The sequence below is a fragment of the Grus americana genome, chromosome 27, assembly GCF_028858705.1.
Source record: "Grus americana isolate bGruAme1 chromosome 27, bGruAme1.mat, whole genome shotgun sequence".
NCBI lineage: Eukaryota > Metazoa > Chordata > Aves > Gruiformes > Gruidae > Grus > Grus americana.
The window spans coordinates 3,416,567-3,432,514 of NC_072878.1; the positions used below are offsets into that span (position 1 = coordinate 3,416,567).

Below are 15,948 nucleotides of genomic sequence, written 5' to 3' on the forward strand. Positions count from 1 at the left end.
ATGCCAAGAAACAGCAGCTCCATCACTGAGTTCCTCCTCCTGGCATTCTCAGACACACGGGAGCTGCAGCTCTTGCACTTCTGGCTCTTCCTGGGCATCTACCTGGCTGCTCTCCTGGCCAATGGCCTCATCATCACTGCCATAGTCTGCGACCACCACCTCCACACTCCCATGTACTTCCTCCTCCTCAACCTCTCCCTCCTCGACCTGGGCTCCATCTCCACCACTGTCCCTAAAGCCATGGCCAATTCCCTCTGGGACACCAGGGCCATCTCCTACACAGGATGTGCTGCTCAGGTCTTTCTGTTTGTCTTCTCAATTGGAGCAGAATTTTTCATTCTCACTGTCATGGCCTACGATCGCTATGTTGCCATCTGCCAACCCCTGCACTATGGGACCCTCCTGGGCAGCAGAGCTTGTGTCCACATGGCAGCAGCTGCCTGGGGCAGTGGGTTTCTCCATGCTGTGCTGCACACGGCCAATACATTTTCTATACCACTCTGCCAGGGTAATGCCCTGGACCAGTTCTTCTGTGAAATCCCTCAGATCCTCAAGCTCTCCTGCTCAGACTCAGAATACCTCAGGGAGGTCTGGCTTCTTATTTTAAGTTCTTCTTTAGGTTTTGGCTGTTTTGTTTTCATTGTGCTGTCCTATGTGCAGATCTTCAGGGCAGTGCTGAGGATCCCCTCTGAGCAGGGACGGCACAAAGCCTTTTCCATGTGCCTCCCTCACCTGGCCGTGGTCTCCTTGTTTGCCAGCACCAGCATATTTGCTCACCTGAAGCCCCCCTCCATCTCGTCCCCATCCCTGGATCTGGTGGTGGCAGTTCTGTACACCGTAGTTCCTCCAGCCTTGAACCCCGTCATCTACAGCATGAGGAACAAGGAAATAATAAATGCTCTGTTGAAACTATTTAAACATAATCTACTTCAGATCTTTGAAGTGTCCATTATCCCACCAGGGCTCCCACTCAGGAAAAGTCAGGACTAACTTTTCTTCATATGTGTCTATATTTTAACTTTGCCATTTATTCTGTGGTTTTTCATTGTTGTTTCATTGGGTTGTTTTGTTTGGCTTTTTTGTTTGTTTTATTTTCATCCTTTTGCTTTCTTGCTGTTTATACCTGTGATATTAGTATTCTTGGTTTGCTACATGTTTTTTCATGAACTAAATACTTCATGTACATATGGGTCCAGGCTGTCTGTTTAGATAAACTCCATGGAGAAAGCAGTGGGAAGTTAATTCTCTCAGCTCCCATCTGTGCACATCTCCTCTGGAGCTGGGGGAGCAGCCCCAGCATGCAGGAGGGTTCAGGAGCCAAATGCCCAGCTGCCCCATGGAGTAGCAGCCTGGGTTGCCCTTGGGGCTGCCCCTCGTTGCCTCAGCGGGCACTCCCTCTCTGCTGCCTTCATGTCGGGGCTGCTGCTGCCCTGGAGCCATGGCCAAGGCCAGCAGCAGGAGACGGCCTGGACAGGGCTGCTCTCTCCTCCCTTCCACACTGTCCTGCTGTGTCCTGGCATTGCTGTTACCCCCAAGGTCTCGTGTAACTTGTGACAGTCCTGCTGTCTCTACAGTGGCATCCCTGTGCCTGAAGGCGGGAGCAGGCCATGTGGAGCAGCGTGCCAGAGCTGGCCTCTCTGCTAGCACCACCATAACCAGAAGGGCTCCTCAGGGCACGGCCAGAAGGCTGGACACCCCTTCCAAAGCTGCTGTCAGGAATACACCCAAGAAGCTGCTCCCTCCAAAGGACTTTTGCTCTTTGGGGTTCCTGATGGATTCAGGGGGACAAGCTCAGAGTCCCAGGGGGATCTGTTAGGGAGCAAGGGCTGGATGAAGACCTTCCTTCTTGGTTGCACATGTCCATTCAGACAAGAACTGGTCTTTGGCTTATCTGCCTGGTGCTGTCCGACCTGCAGTGGGGCTGATGGCAGATGTCAGTCTGGAGAAGAATGGAGAGCTGCCAGGAGAAGTGAGGGGATCTCCAGGGACAGTGTGTGAGTCTGAGGTGGCAGTGAGTGGCACCTCATAAAATGAGTGACAATCCAAGGAGGAGTGTCCCAGAGGAAAAGGCAAACCTGAGGAGACCATGGGCTAACGAGGGCTCTGCAATGGCAGGAGAGGCTGTGAGGAGCCAGAAGGCAAAGGCACATAAGTCTAGACAGTGGTTCATCTCACCATCACGGAAACCCTGTGGGCTGGACCTAGTGCAGCCCTCCCCTGCCCTTTGTGCCACTGGAGACACACCATGGTCCTACCAAGCACTGTCCTTGTCTTCTGAGCCATCAGGGAAGATGGAAAGGGGCTCAGCAGCTGTGATCCCCTCTGGCTGGCTCTGCTTCCCACCCTGACCAGCATGGCCAGTGCAGGGTCACCCCATGGCCCCGGGGCACCACAGCCCCCTCGCTCTGCAGAGCAGCCCCACCAGCTTGGGGCCCTGCAGGGAGCATGGGGAGGGAACCAGGAACGGCCGGCCAGGCCAGCACGGACACACTCACCTGGGGAAAGGCTCTCTGGAGAGCAGGGATAACTCTGGAGGAGATCAAAGGAGCATTTCTGTGCCTGAAGGGAGGAATCAATGAGAAAGAGAAACCTCTTTCTGCAGGCACCCATTGGCAGCAGGCTGCTCTGTCCCCTGGCTGGGACTCTTGGTGGCATGGAGAGAGCGAGAAGGTGCCCCAGGGCATTCATCACCCCCCAGCCTCTCCCATCAGCCATTTCCAGCCCTGGTCACTCCCCCAGTTCTTGGTGGTTGGGCTCTGTGGCCATCTCCTTCCTGCTGTTGGTCTTGGTGCCTGTGTTGGGGAAACAGCCAGCCCTGCCCCAGCCTCCTGCCTTGCCCAGACCTTGGCAGAGCCCCAAGCAGGGCTGTCTGGGAACCCGTGCATGGGGCATAGCTGGGGCTTGGCTGGGGCTGGGCACTGCTTGGCTGCAGAAGAAGGAGGGCTGCTGAGGATGGACACTGAGGTCTGGCATGGGCACTTGTGGTGGAGGACACAGCCCCGCCCCAAACACACCCTGTCCTGTGCAGTGTCTGATGATGGGGGCCCTGGGGGCATGTGTGGGGCAGTGGGGCTGCACAGGGGCAGGGATGGGTCACGGATGGGAGCCACAACACAACGATGAGGAGGTGGAAGCCAGGACAGGCTATGAAGGAGGAATTTAGAAAGATGACCTGAGTGTGTGGGCATGTGTTTAGGAAAGCCAGAGCTGAGCTGGAGCTGATGGGGGCTGCAGGCACCATCAAGAGCAAAATGAAGAGCTTCAGCCACTGTGTTTGCAGTAAAAGGCTGAACAAGGAAAGTGCTGCTGAATGGTGAGGGGGGTCGTAACAGCAGACACAGGCGGGGCTGAGTGACTCAACGCCTTCCTTGCCTTAGACTCTGCTCAAAAGTTCTGCCAGGCCTCTGCTCAGTGAAAGGGCTGAAGGAGGAGGAGAGCAGGTATTGAGAGGAACCTCATGAAACCCCCCAAGGACAAGTGCCAGGTTCTGCCCCTGCAGGGGACTCACGCTGGCAATGGCACAGGCTGGGGGCTGCCTGGCTGGGGAGCAGCTCTGTGGGAAAGGTCTTGGTGGGCAGGGAGCTGGACAGGAGGCAGCCGTGTGCCCTGGCAGCAAGGGAGGGCAGCAGTGCCCTGGGCTGTGTGACCAGCAGCATGGCCAGGAGATGGAGGGTAGGGACTTCCCCTCTCTATGTGGAAAGTTTCTAGCCCACATCCAGAACACTGTGTCCACTTTTGGGAACCCCAAGAATGGAAAGGTGTTGACCATCTGGAGTGGGTTTAGTGAAGGGCCTTGAGATGGTCAGGGGGCTGGATCACTGTCTCTGTGAGGAAAGGCTGCTCCTTCACCTTGGAGAAGGGATGGCTCAGGGACATCTCACAGCAAGGGGGGGCCTTTTCTACCATGAGGCTAGCCAAGCGTTGGAACAAGCATTGGTCACCCTTAGAGGTTGTTAACTCCTTTGTCCTTGCAGGTTTTCAAGACCCAGCTGGACCAAGATCTGCGAAACCAGGTCTGACCATTTACCTGACCTTTCTTTGATATAGACAGTTTTTCTGTACACCTCTCAACATCTGCTCTGAAACTCAGTGATCTTATCATCCTTAAATCTCTTGTCCAATATCTTATCAGCAGATGAGAGAACAGATGTTTATGGTGGTTTTTGTGACCAGCAAAGACGAGTACAATGAACATCTCCTCCAGCCTGGTAACTGCAAGGGTAGGCTGGGAGGCACTGCCTGGGATAGCTCTGCATTACACCTAACGTTAATTGCATCCTCCTTTAACCACCTCAATGGCCATGGTCTGGACCCTGAAGGTCCTACGTGGAGGTTTTGTGAATCAGGGAAGCTGAATACCACCCGTGACTATTAGATGCATTCCTGGTGTTTGTGAACAGCAAGGAGTTTCTCTTTCTGGTGCATTCCCAGGTGACATGGACTCCACCTGGGATTTGTCTCCCCTTCTTTTAGACAACCACTGTCTGGGTGTCTTTCCACCCTTGCTTGTGCAGGCTCCTCTTACAGCTGATGGGGGGTCTTGACCCTCCTGCAGTCTCCTTTATCCTCGCAGCACTTGTCAGTCACTTGGCTCCTTCATTGTCTTGGCCTCCAGGAACCCGACCAGCCCCCACACAGCCTGGGCATCAGCTCACTCCTGGCATCTTCTTTCCAGGTGAACCCCGTCCACATTGAATTGCCAGGTCTGGTTCTGAGCCTGCTTTGGCCCAAGGCAACCTCCTGAAAGTCTGGGTAAAACCCAGCAAGGTTCAACTCCCTCTGCAGCACTCCAGTGCTGTCCCAGAAGGCTCTGCACAGTTCTACACACCCACCCGCCCGCCCACCCATCTTCAGACTGTACCTCAGTGCACACACTGCCAACCTTTTTGCAGCATGCTATGAGAAACCTTCTGGCTGGTGATAATGTATCACACGCCACTTCTGGGAAGGTTGAGCTGCCCAAGCAAGCCTGCAGATGATCCCCATGGTGTCCAGGCCACAAGGGCAGCATGTGGGACTCACGGGAGGCCAAGGCAAGGAGCCACATGCTGCTTGGTGTCAGGTCTGCTCCGGAGGGGCTGGTGCTGAGCAGGGTGTCCCTGAGCCCTGCCTGCGCTCCGGCCTGCTGCAGCCAGTCAAGTGGCTGTAACAGAGGTGCCCTCACAGTCAGCACCCAGACGTGTCCCCTTCACCGGCCTCACCCCTCCCTTTCTTTGGACATCTACAGCTGATGGCTGACCAGGGCCGCACTCTGGTCCTCACAGACAAGGCAGAACGGGATGAGGATGTCAAGGCTGAGGGCAGGCATTGCTGCCACGATCAAGCAAGAGCAGAAAGACACACAGCGCAGTGACAGCCTTGGAGGGAAGGAGAGCAGGTCTCAGCTTGTTCAAGACCTGCTTGGCAGGACCCTGGAGAGCCAAGATCCATGCAGCCCTCCATGAAGATGAAGAGGAAGTGTCTGGCTGACGAGTTCCAAGAGCAAGGAGGCAGTGCAGAGAGGGTGGCAGGGGAAACAGGCTGGCCATGAGGCAGATGGAGACATGACCTGTGTGTGCCAAGATGGAGCCAGAAAAGCCAACCTCAGCGGGGCTGGAACGAGTGCGGGATAAGGAGGGCAACGACAAGGGCTGTTGTACGTTCACTGGCAGCACAAGGAGTCAGCTGAGGAAAATGTGGTCTCAGGGCTCAGTGGAGCAGGGCATGTGGTGACAACGACATGGGAGAGGCTGTGGAGTTCATTGCTTCCTTCACCGTGCCTTTTTCCAGTGAAATCTCATCCCAGGTCCCCCTTGTCCCCCAATGGATCCCTCGGGCCAGTTCCGACACACACAAGTCCATGGAAAAAGATGGGATACACCCACTGGTGCTGGGGAACATGGACAGGGTCCTTGCAAGATATTGCTTGTCTGTCCTCGACATTTCAAGGGCCATCTGGGAAGGTGGCTGATGACTGCAGAGAGGCAGACATTGCACCCATCCTCCAGAAGGGCCAGAAGGAGGATTTGGAGAACTACAGCCCAGTCAGCCTCACCTCATTCCCTGGGAAGGTGATGGAGTAAATCCTCCTGGAAGCCAGGTCCAAGCCTGTGATGGACAAGATTGGAAAAGCCTCCAAGGGCAAATGAAATCCCACTTGACCAGCCTGGTTGTGTTCTCCACTAAGAAGAACGGCTGTGTGCCCCAGGGGAATTTGTGGGCCCTCACTCTAGCAAGGCCTTTAACACAGTCCCCCATGTCTCCAGATGGCCAGACCACTGAGATCTGGAGTGGGTAAATGGATCCCAGGCAGGTGGAACCTTGATTGGACCATGCAGCCACCGAGCAAACAGTTACTAGGGGCCTCCATCAGTGACCAACCCCTGGGGCAACACTCATTGATGTCTTTATGAATTCTTATTTTTAATGCTGCAGGCCTTATGATAAAGGAAATTTTAGAAGATTTTGACAAAAAAATGGCACATTGAAGAAGTAAAGAAAAAGATCTAAAGTGAAGAAATATGTTAATAAACTTTTCAGCTTCTGAAATTCTTTGTGTTCTTGTCCTCCTGGTTTTGGTTCCTTTTGATTTATATTCCAGTCTTTGGGGGAGATATGGTGACCTTTTCTTTTCTTAGAAGGAAAAGCCATTTCCAAAACTGATCTGGGGTGCAGCTACAGGGACACAGCTGTCTTCAGTTACAGGGACCCTCTGCCCAGGCTCTGTCAGCAGCTCCTGAGGGGCTCTGGTCTCCTGCAGCTCCTGTGTGACAGCGGCCAGTCCCAGGCAAACACTTCAGAGACACCGGGGCCTCTGCCAGGGGCACTCAATGTCCATGGTCAGACAACCGAGCTCTGCCTGGAAAGGGAAGGAACTGCTTGGAACTGTTAAAAAACACCTGAGTGCCTTTGCATTAACGGATTGAATACTTTTAATCAAATGGTGATGTTTTCCCCCCATGCAAAAATGGGAATTTCCAGGTGGTGTATCAATTGCAGGAGAAGAAATATTGCTCTTCCCCTGTACTTGCATTGCCAGCACCATGAAGATTATCCCGCGTGTTTCATCTCCCCAATCTTTCCAGCTGTCCTGATAAAATGTCCAGCTCTAAAGGCATATTTTCCACAGACTATCTGGCTCTGTGCCCTTCCCATTGCTCTCCACTTTTCCCCTCTCCTTACTCCTTGCTCAGCCAGATCCCTCCCCACCACCCAGGTGTTGCTTTGAGCTTCAGGGAGTTAGAAGCCTGTCCTGTCTTTCAGCAGTCTAATTATCTCTTCAGCCAACTCCTTCACTGGGGTTATAGCTATCCTGTCCGACCTCTCTCTCTCTCAAACATTTCTGGTGAGGCTGTTCCCTGTGGATGGTGAACCTCATTGGAGGCAGCTTGGACTTGGCATGGAGTTGAGGAGCGTGGGTTGCTGTTTATAAAACTTCACCCTGCTTTCCTTCTGTGTGTTTGCCATGCAGAGCAACGCAGCTGTGCCTGTGTGCAGCCAGGTCCCTAAGGAAAGCAGGTGGGAGTTGGTGCAAAGGAGCTGTAAGCTCCAGCTGCAGACTTGGGTGAGAAGTGTGATGTGAGGAGAAGTGATGCAAGTCCCAGGTGGCCCATGAGAGAGATGGCAGGGCTGGGGAGGTGATGAGGAAGGTTGTCCATGCAGTGCCTGTCCTCAATGAGGAGCTCTTCCTACCCATCCTGACTTCATTAGGAGACCCCCTTGCCCAATATGGACTGGAGAATGCTACTATAACTTCTTCTGTAAATTAAAAACAAACAAACAAAAAAAAAAAAACCCAAACAAAAAAATCCCCAAAAACCCAACAAAAAAACTCTAACCAAACCCAAGCTCTTAAAAATCAAAAATACTCCTTTTTGTAGGGCTCACTGAATTCTTTGAAATCTTTGACTTCACATACACCCTGGAGACCTCTCCAATTAGTTGTGTAAGTCTTGAAGACTTGAAGAAAATAATGGGAAGAGACATGGCTTGGTGCATTTTAATGAGCTCCCTGGTGTATTTGATGCTGAGACCATGAACTAAGACACTGAGAGAAGCCTGAGGAAATCACTGAAGAAGTCAATGTCAAAAACAACTCCTACAGTTTCAGGGAGTGTTAATGGGGTCCCACTGGGATCCATCACTGACAAAGCCACCCTGGGGGCTTGTTAAAGCAGAAGACTAGAGGCAATGATGACAGGTAGGCAAAGGCAATGTTAAGGTGGCTCTGAGGCTGAGTAACCCTCAATGTGTCACATCTGCTGCGCTTTGCAGAGGAGCTGCTCCTGGGCAGAGATGTCCCTCTGCAGTGCTGCCCACTTGCCATGAGCTCCCTCTGTCCCGGGAGCCTGGAGCAGCTCAGCAGCAGAGGACCAGCCCAAGGCGGCATTTTAATGACCCCTCTGGTGGGTTTGGGGATGAGTCCATGAACCTCAGGCATGGAGCAGCACCTGAAGAGACCTCTCAAGAAGTCAAACTTAGACACCATCTCCAAAGTTTCTCAGAGTGTTAATGGGTGCCCCTGAGAACCATTACCAACAAAGCCTCCCCAGGGGCTCCTTAGAGCAGAGACCTGGAAGCAGGAATGGCAGGAAGGCCAAGACAATGTAAAGGTGGCTCTGATGCTGAGGATATCTGGAATCTTTGCATCCAGCCAAACAGACAAGCCGTGACCCCCAGCCCCTGGCAAAGGGAGATCCTGTCCCTCACACATTGCTCAGGGCTCTTCCTGGGGCAGTGGGGTGTGGGGATGTGCAATGCCAAGGGCAAGGCTGTGGAATGACATCTGCCAGGCTCCTGGGTGGGGACGAGGAGGCCATGAGGCCCGAGTGCTGTAAGGGTAAGGTGTTTCCTCACTGGCATCAGTGGCAGAGACAACAGCCATGGCCAAGGAGGCAAAGACCTCAGATCTGTTGGAGGGTTTCAGCTTTGCACGGCCCTAGATTGTCTCCACCACAGGCTGTCCTACAGTGTCCCACACCTGTCCCTAGTTCCCTGCATGCTGCAGACATCCACTCTGCTTCTCCACCCTGCTCTGACCTGAGCAACTCATTCCCCTGACTGCTATCTCTCCATCCCTGCGAGGTATGCCTTGAAACACAAAGCCATGGACTGAGCCAGGCTCCCTTGGGGGGTCTGATTATACCACAGCGCTGCCCTCGGAGGGACATTTCTTTCTCCTTGTGTCCACTTTAAGCATCCCAAGCCTCCATTTCTGGTATGATTTCTTTCCCATGCTGTCTCCCACTATGAAGAAAAGCTCCTCCAGCTCTGGAACCACACTTCAACCACTCTATGGCTACTCCTGTACTTCCCGGAGCCTCTCCACCACTGGGCCAAAGGGCTGAAGAAGCCCATGTCCCTCAGCTTCCACATGCAGGGCATGTGCCCTGAACCTCACCTTGGCAGACCTCTTCTGGGCACTCTCCAGTGCCTCCCCGCTCCTCCAAAATGGGGAGCCACACCCTGGGACACACCTCTGTGTGGGGGGCCACTGTAGGGCCCAGGATTTTCTCAGGATCACAGCTCAGCCAGTCAGGTCACAGCTAGCCCTGGTCTATAGGGCTGTTCTTCCTCCTGATGCAGGACTGCCCACTTCTCCTTCTCCCCCTCAAACCCAGGCCAAACCCCAGAGTTTCACAAGGTCCCCCTGGACTGAAACTCCTTTTAGGCAGCCCTTAATTTTTGTGTGCAAGTGGCTCACCCTGATGGTGGTGTCTCCCACAAGGTAACAGCAGGAGGAGTTCCAGGATGCTGCAGATAACAGAAAGAGGTTCTAGTTCAATGGAATTAATGAACCAGGAAGGCATTACCATGACAACCATCTCCAAAATACCAAATGAGGGTAAAAAGGAAGCTAATGCAGGGCCAGTGAAGAAAGGGTGAATGAGGATTGGGCTGTGTGTGTGCTAGGATATGTTAGTGTGAAATGGGCACCTATATAGGCACATTGTATGTGTATGCTCACAGAGCCAGACCCTCACAGTGGTCTCATGTTGCCACTAGGGCCTGAAACATTCAAAGTTCAGTGTTTCATTGTGGATGACAGTTTCTTCAGACAGAACAGGCTCTCCTTACAGCCTGCGACAGCTGTGCCTTGCAACAGGATGACAAATGAGAATGACACATGCAGGAAGGGATGGCGTGAGGGTGATGATATTCCAATATCCCCGAGGTCCCTTGCCAACCCAATAAAATCCAGTAGGATTGGAAGAACCCTAAACCTCTCAGGCATGCATTTGTAAGGTTGACCTTAGCAGTACGAGAGGCTGAGAGAGGTGGGGTTGTTCAAAGGTGAGAAGAGAGGGCTTTGGGAAGATCTAAAAATGACCCATATACCACTACTAAGAGGTCATCAGCAAGACAGATCCAGGCTTTTCCCTGTTGTGTGTGAGGAAAAACTGTTTAGCCATGAAGAGAGTGAAGCACTGGAGCAGATTGGCCAGTGATGTTGTGCTGTGTCAGTCCCTGGAAGATTTCAAAGCCAACATGAAGAACTCCCTGAGCAACTTGGTGTGACCTGATAGCTGCCCTTGCTGTGTGATGCACATTGGCCTTGAGACCTCCTAGGGTCCCTTCCCAGCACGAATGACTGCCCATTTCCTTCCACCACAGGTCTTCCCTTCTCCATGGTAAGGAAAGCACTCAGGTTCCCCATGACCATGAGGAAAGTCAGACTAAGTTTGGTCAGGTCATCTGTGTCATTCCTGTCCCAAACCACTCACTGCTGCTCAGATGCAGAGCTGCATGGCAGGTACCCCCAAAACAGCCTTGATCTAGTGTTCTGCTTCACCTTCTATTTCCTTTCTCCCTCTTCTCTTCCCTTTGATCCTTCTTGTACCCTCCCACACTAACAGCCCACCTCTGTTCACTCTTTCCTCACTGGCCCTGGCTTTGCTGGCTTTGAAGCTGTTTCTGAGATGGTCACCATGGATAATCCTACGTTGGAAGGAAATTGCATTAAAGTAGCACCACCTTCTACTATTTGTATTACCCTGCAACTCCCCGTGCTGTTACCTTGTGAGGGACACCACCATCACGGTGACCATCTGCACACAAATATTGAGCTTCAGTCTGGGGGACCTTGAGAAACTCTGGGATTTAGAGAACAGAAACCTCTTGAAATGTTACAAGGAGAAGTGGCCAGTCCTGCACTGGGGGGAAGAATAAGCCTGGACCCGTGTGTCCCTCTGTGGGGCTTCCTGCTGTAGTCAAGTGGGGAGGAATGGAGAGACTCCAGAGGAGGATGGCCAATATAGGATGTGGGGCCTCAAGCACATACCCTGTCTGGGGAGGCTGAAGGACCTGAGCTTCTTCAGGCTGCTGAAGCAGAGGCTCAGAGCACCACAGTCACAACCTGCAGCTACTTGAAGGATGCTGTCAAAGATGCTGGAGCTTTTCTTCATAGTGGAAAAAAAGGAGGAAAAAGGAAGAGCACCTCAAAGTGTGGCTTGGGAGGCTGAGACAAGAAATGAGGAGAAGGAAATGTGACTCCAAGGGCAGTGCTGACATAGAATAGGGTGCCCAGAGGGAGTCTGGACCAGCCCGTGGCTTTCTCTTTCAAGGAACAGCCAGGGAGGATGGAGCGATATCAGTAAGGCTAGTGAGATATTGGGGTGAAATGGAAAAAAGGATTGGGTGTCTTCAAAGAAAGAGGTGCAGGTGTGGGACACTGTAGGGCAGGCTGTATTGGACACTGCTGAGGGCTGTGGCAAGGCTGAAAGACCCCAACCACAGATGACCTCTGCATCACCATGGCTATGGCTATTGTCTCTGCAGTCAGGGCCTACCAGAAGGTGCCTTCAATTGATTCAGGAAGAACTCATGACCTCCTTGCTCCACCATAGTCCTGCTCCAGGCATTGCACATCCCCACATCCCACTGGCCCAGGAAGAGCCCTGAGCAACATGTGAGGGACAGGATCTCCCTTCCCAGGGGATGGGGGTCAGGGCTTGTCCATCTGGCTTCATTTAACACTTCCAGATATCCTCAGCATCAGAGCCACCTTGACATTGGTTTTGTCTACTTGTCATTATTGCTTCCAGTTTTCTGCTCTAACGAGCCCCTGGGGAGGCTTTGTTGGTAATGTCCCTCAGGGGGACCCATTAACCCTCTGAGAAACTTTGGAGTTTACATCTGAGTTTGACTTCTGGAGAGGTTTCATCAGCTTCCTCTCAGGGTCTGAGCTTCATGGACTCATCCCCAAACCCACCAGAGGGGTCATTAACATGCCGCCTTGGGCTGGTCCTCTGCTGCTGCTCTCCTGGGACAAAGGGAGCTCATGGCAAGCAGGCAGTGCTGCAGAGAGACATCTCTGGCCAGGAGCAGCTCCTCTGCAGAGCACAGCAGGGCTGAGGGCACTGCGAGAGGAGTGAGGCAGAGAGTGGGAGGATGCTGAGAGCTCAGTGTGGGAGAAATCTTCACAGCCCTCTACACGGTAAGTCTCTGGGTGCAGGCAAGTGCCACTGCGGTTCCTGAAGGGTTCTCCTCAAGCTGTCACAGGTCACAGCCTATAGGACCCTTCTCCAGAGCAGAGGAGGTAAGGGCATCCTCCAGTGCAGGGTTCCCTGCAGCACGGTCAGAGGGACAGAGCATGACGGCTGCCTTGTCCCGGGGTCGGCTGCAGGGTGTGAGGGTGGGTGTGCAGCCAGGGGTGCCCAGTTGTGTCCTTCAGAGCAGGGTCCCTGCAGCCCAGGGGCTGTGTGCCGGGGCAGGGACTCTGCCGCCTGCCAGGGTCAGCCCTCAGCCTGCCCGGGGAGCTGCCCAGGGCACTGCAGGGAGAAGCTGTGGGTGGAAGGAGAGATCTCTAGCAGGGCAGGGTCCTTCTGATGTTCAAGAGGGTGCTGCGTGGGTCAGGGCTGCTCACAGCTCCAGATCACTCCCAGCACATGTCCCAGGGGACTTTCCAAGAAGCACATCAAGGCAGGGGCTACCTGGAAGGAAAGGTGCTTTCTCCACGGATCCTGTGCTCGTCTCGTTTCTTGTGGTGGTGGTGCAGAAATATGGTCATGGAGCTCTCAGGGTAGCACCACAGTGCGAGACACTGACAGCATTACAGCCATTGGTCAACACCTCTTCAAGGAACCTGATAAAGTCCCCTCACTCACCTCAGCCTCCTCCTCAGGTGGGAAAGGGGTAATGGGAGCAAAATCAACAAAACAAACCCCCACAGTTCTGTTCTGCACTCAGGTGAATTGGGAGAGACAATGGTCAAAAGCTCTTTTATATCACAGGTAGATTTAACCTGTGATCACTGCTGTTTCCTCTCTGCCTGTTGCTGCACAGCAGGACTGACTCCTCTGGAGCCCATAGAAGAGGCCCCTGCTCTGCATTGCACCCTCAGCCAGCACAAACCAAGGATCATGCCAGGATCTGCATGGAGACAGACAGAGGACACTTGTGGTGGCTTACTGTGATGAATGGAATAGGTTCTGCTCATAGGTGTCTGTCCTAACTCTTCACTGCCCTTGGACAGGCCCTCGTATGCAGAGGGAACAAATGTTTAATGGCAGCTCCATCACTGAGTTCCTCCTCCTGGCATTCTCAGACACACGGGAGCTGCAGCTCTTGCACTTCTGGCTCTTCCTGGGCATCTACCTGGCTGCTCTCCTGGGCAATGGCCTCATCATCACTGCCATAGCCTGCGACCACCACCTCCACACCCCCATGTACTTCTTCCTCCTCAACCTCTCCCTCCTCGACCTGGGCTCCATCTCCACCACTGTGCCCAAAGCCATGGCCAATTCCCTCTGGGACACCAGGGCCATCTCCTACACAGGATGTGCTGCACAGGTCTTTTTCTTTTTCTTTCTAATGCCAGCAGAGTTTTCCCTTCTCACTGTCATGGCCTATGACCGCGATGTTGCCATCTGCCAACCCCTGCACTATGGGACCCTCCTGGGCAGCAGAGCTTGTGTCCACATGGCAGCAGCTGCCTGGGGCACTGGGTTTCTCTATGCTGTGCTGCACACAGCCAATACATTTTCTATACCACTCTGCCAGGGCAATGCCCTGGATCAGTTCTTCTGTGAAATCCCTCAGATCCTCAAGCTCTCCTGCTCAGACACCTACCTCAGGGAAGTTGGGCTTCTTGTGGTTAGTGCCTGTTTATTCTTTGTGTGCTTTGTTTTCATTGTGCTGTCCTATGTGCAGATCTTCAGGGCCGTGCTGAGGATCCCCTCTGAGCAGGGATGGCACAAAGCCTTTTCCATGTGCCTCCCTCACCTGGCCGTGGTCTCACTGTTCATCAGCACCTCATTTTTTGCCTACCTTAAACCCCCCTCCATCTCCTCCCGATCCCTGGACCTGGTGGTGGCCGTTCTGTACTCGGTGGTGCCTCCAGCAGTGAACCCCCTCATCTACAGCATGAGGAACCAGGAGCTCAAGGAGGCCCTGAGGAAACTAATCCAATGGACCTTGCACCACCAACAGTAATTTGTCTCCCCTTCTCTGCAGAGTGCCCAGGGTATATTTTATGCATCTCCTCGGGTTTTGTTTTTTTCTCTGCTAATCATAGTTAGAGGTAAATACTTGGATTCATAGCACTTCTCTTGAGGTGCTGTCCTGTTGTGTCTGATCCTTGAAGAACCATGTGTCACCTTTTGCCTTCCTAATAGCCTCTCTGCAATAAAAGGGGATCTCCTGAGGGAGGTGCCTGCAGCCTGGGCTCTCCTTGATACAGTTGTGGCTAAGAACGAACCAGAGGAATTGGACTTTCCAAGTCTCTTCCGCCTGGTTTTCTCCTTCTCTTTGGGGAAATAATCTCATGGTATCACTGTTAGACACCAAGCACTTAGTTGAAGGCTCTCGTCTTGGTGTCCAGGGGCATTGGAAATGGTGCACGAGCTCCCAGTCCCCTTCCTCAGGCTGTCACAGGTATGACGGGGCTGATGGCAGAGGTCCGTCCATGTGGAAAGGAATCTGGTGTGGTCAGGAGAGGATGGGGACACTACAGGTACTCTGGGGTGGGAAGTGAATGGAGACTCAGAAGGTGAAAGACCCTGAGATGAAGTGCCCCCAGGGAGAGCACTCACTCCAGGTACCCGCAAAGAAAGACTGTGCAGTGCTGTGGGAGTCCGTGAAGATGCAGCAGGCACAGGGCAGGAGAGTGGAGAGATGCAGGAGGTGCCTGAGGAGCCGCAGGGCCAGGACTCTGCTGGTGTCCTGGGGAGCAGGGCTGGCGGGGAGGCAGAGTGGGGCAAAGGCGGTCAGGGCTGGGGATCCCCTGCAGCGTCAATGCAGGAGAGGCCGAGAGGGAGTGGCCTGCGCTGGCACTTGGGGCCAGCTGCAGGCCTGGGGCCGATGGGGAGGCTGAGCCCCCCCTCTGCCTCCCAGCAGCTGCTGTGCCCTTCCGAGGGGCTGGGGCTGTGGGCTGAGTGCCCAGAGCTCTGCAGCAGCCCAGACTGCCAGCCCAGACTGGGCTGCTCTGCTGGGCTGCGCTGGGGAGAGGGCAGGGAAGGTGGGGGAGAGCCGGGGAGGGGATGGGCTGGACTGGAAAGTGCCCAGAACAGGAACAGCCTGATGTTATCGGAGCTCTGTGACCGTCCAGGGGGAGGACCCGCTCCAGTGGGCCTGTGGAGCAGAGCCTGATCTCCTCGAGAAGGAAGCAAGTCATCACAGGTGCAGGAGAGAGGAGCTGCTCTGTGCCATGTTCCCTGGACACGCTGGGGAAGCTGCCCCAGGGCAAGTGGGAGAAACCGCCCCACGCATCGTCCATTTCCCTCTCTGGCCATACACCCAGCCCTGGGGAGGGACCTTTGTTGTGGGGCCAGCCCCGTCCTCCTCCTGGGCTCAGTGCCTGTCCTGGGGCACAGCCAGCCCGGTGCCATCTCTCTTCTGTCCCACACCCTGCAGATCCCACCGCATGGCTGACTGCTGACACCTGCATGGGACACGACCGAGGTTGTGCAGGGGCAGGTACTGGTGGGGGGCTGCCAAATGGAGGGCTGCCACGGGGACTGTGCTGCTGAA

At 53.9% G+C, this 15,948-nt stretch overlaps 2 protein-coding genes across 2 annotated transcripts; both read left to right on the top strand.

Moving 5' to 3' along the window:
• LOC129196954 (olfactory receptor 14A16-like) lies at window positions 1–990 on the top strand. Its single transcript, XM_054804924.1, has one exon. The coding sequence runs from the start codon at window positions 1–3 to the stop codon at window positions 988–990; it is 990 nt and encodes a 329-aa protein (XP_054660899.1).
• Window positions 991–5,562: 4,572 nt separating this feature from the next.
• Window positions 5,563–14,412, top strand: LOC129196955 (olfactory receptor 14A16-like). Its single transcript, XM_054804926.1, has 3 exons — window positions 5,563–5,635; window positions 5,929–6,050; window positions 13,420–14,412. Exons 1-3 carry the CDS (start codon window positions 5,563–5,565, stop codon window positions 14,410–14,412), a joined length of 1,188 nt encoding a protein of 395 aa, XP_054660901.1.
• The last annotated feature ends 1,536 nt before the right edge of the window (window positions 14,413–15,948 follow it).

Bases quoted from the DNA above. Each gene is read 5' to 3' on its own strand.
- LOC129196954 (XM_054804924.1), top strand. From the start codon at position 1: ATGCCAAGAAACAGCAGCTCCATCACTGAGTTCCTCCTCCTGGCATTC.
- LOC129196955 (XM_054804926.1), top strand. From the start codon at position 5,563: ATGGAGCCAGAAAAGCCAACCTCAGCGGGGCTGGAACGAGTGCGGGAT. The intron at 5,636-5,928 runs GTACGTTCACTG...CGACATTTCAAG, and splicing joins GGGCAACGACAAGGGCTGTT to GGCCATCTGGGAAGGTGGCT. The intron at 6,051-13,419 runs GTGATGGAGTAA...TTCTGCTCATAG, and splicing joins TCACCTCATTCCCTGGGAAG to GTGTCTGTCCTAACTCTTCA.